This window comes from Camelina sativa, chromosome 19 (genome assembly GCF_030686135.1).
Source record: "Camelina sativa cultivar CO46 ecotype springtype chromosome 19, ASM3068613v1".
NCBI lineage: Eukaryota > Viridiplantae > Streptophyta > Magnoliopsida > Brassicales > Brassicaceae > Camelina > Camelina sativa.
Genome location: NC_141898.1, coordinates 28,163,198 through 28,164,973, shown reverse-complemented (window position 1 = coordinate 28,164,973; position 1,776 = coordinate 28,163,198). Strand labels below are relative to the sequence as shown.

The window sequence follows — 1,776 nt, the reverse complement described above, 5'->3', positions numbered from 1 at the left end:
TGTGCAGTATTCGGCCAATTTGGCAATCTTCCTGATGCTCTCAATGGTTTCTTCTTCCCTTGCTATGGTACCATCAATCAACGTCAAGAACATTGTCTCTTTTATCTTAGGATGTAACCGCATGACCACATTTTGTTCCTAATCTCTCAATGTATCGTCATTTTCTTTTATATTAGGATGTAACCGCATGACCACATTTTCTTCATGTAACCGCATAAACATCCGCCTTTTTGTAACCCTCTTCGTACCTATAAATATAATTTCAAAAATTATTAAATTTGCACCAACTTACCATATGTGGATCAATATAACCAAAGGTCCTGACCACTGTTGCTATCTCAACTGAGTTTATTCCCTCGGGTATGAGCTTCATACAACCAAAATCAGAGATCTTCGCTCTCATGCCATCTCCTATAAGTATGTTTGAAGGCTTTAAGTCTCTATGGATATAATTTTTTCTGGCTAGCCATGTAGATACTGAATTCCCCGTGCGATAGCCAATGCTATAAATATCTTCTGATTCCATGTCAAAGGGGTATAACCACGATACTGCCTCTGTGCAGTCTGTTCACTCTCCTCTCTACTCTCTGGCCTCTTCGTCTTCCTCTCCATCAACTTCGAAACTAAAGCATGTCTCACCGGTTTTCGCACACGGAAAAAGGTAAATGGGTGGCGGGCTCTCTCCGAGTCCAAAGAAGATCCCCGGTAAGAATCCCGACAAGAGATACCTTGGCTCTGGCAGCAGAAAACAACCTTACCCTGCTCGGCCGGGTAACAAACCCACGGTTCCAAAAAGCCAAGGACATTGTGGAGCATATGCCGCAGATCTGGAATCTAACAAACCGAGTCTCCGGGAGAGCCCTAGGCAAGGAACTTTTCCAGTTTCGCTTTGAATCAGAGACAGACCTAAAAAACAGTCATGTCTAACTCCCCCTACCAGTTCAAAAAATGGATGCTCATCCTTCATCCGTGGGAACCCATTATCTCTGCCTCCTTCCCCAATTCTATCGAGTTCTTGATTACTATCCATAAGCTGCCTGCCCTCCTTTGGGATAGTCAGACAGTCCGCAATATTGGACAGGAGGTTGGACGAATCGTAGCACAAGATGCTACTCAAGGTCGGGTCAAAGTTGTAGTCAATGGTCTTCTACCTTTGGAACGAGAGGTTTCTATTCGTTTACCCTCCGGGGAAATTGCGACGGTGGAACTAGAATACGAGAATCTGGGGAAAACACTACTTCCACTGTGTATCCTTGTCCCATGAGCAAAAGGAATGTTCTCTCCTCCGGAAAACAGACACGAAGATAACAGACAATGTTCCCCACGACTCAAGTAACCCTACGGAAGTAAACCAAAGAAACACGCTCTCTTCCTTGATAGCCATGCGTCAACGCTCACACCAACGGTGGGAACTAAACCAAAAACGTCGTATCCCTCTTGACAGACAAAAAGAGGCCAACAGAATTCAAGCCCTCGACATCCTAAATGCACCACCACCAAGAGACAAATCGGCAGAGCTGGACCCCACCCAGATGTTACCCCCACACAGGGAACAGAGACTAAGGGAACTCACCAAGGAGAGCCTCTCGGGAGAGATCACAGGAACCACCTCCTGAGAGAAGGCCCAAATCTCATCACGATGATCAAGTACACTCTAACGGACATTCACACTCTAGTTCCCAACGAGTCCACCCACAACGCCTCTCCCAAATTATCACCAGTAGGCATAAGCCACCACAAAACCCTCCGAGGGAACCCATGATCCTCCTATCACCA

General features: G+C 45.9%; 1 protein-coding gene across 1 annotated transcript; it reads left to right on the top strand.

The window, feature by feature from the left end:
- The first annotated feature begins 919 nt into the window (after positions 1-919).
- LOC147921217 (uncharacterized) lies at positions 920-1,264 on the top strand. The gene has a single exon (XM_087501384.1). The coding sequence runs from the start codon at positions 920-922 to the stop codon at positions 1,262-1,264; it is 345 nt and encodes a 114-aa protein (XP_087357510.1).
- The last annotated feature ends 512 nt before the right edge of the window (positions 1,265-1,776 follow it).

Coding starts and splice junctions, on each gene's coding strand:
- LOC147921217 (XM_087501384.1), top strand. CDS start 920: ATGTCTAACTCCCCCTACCAGTTCAAAAAATGGATGCTCATCCTTCAT.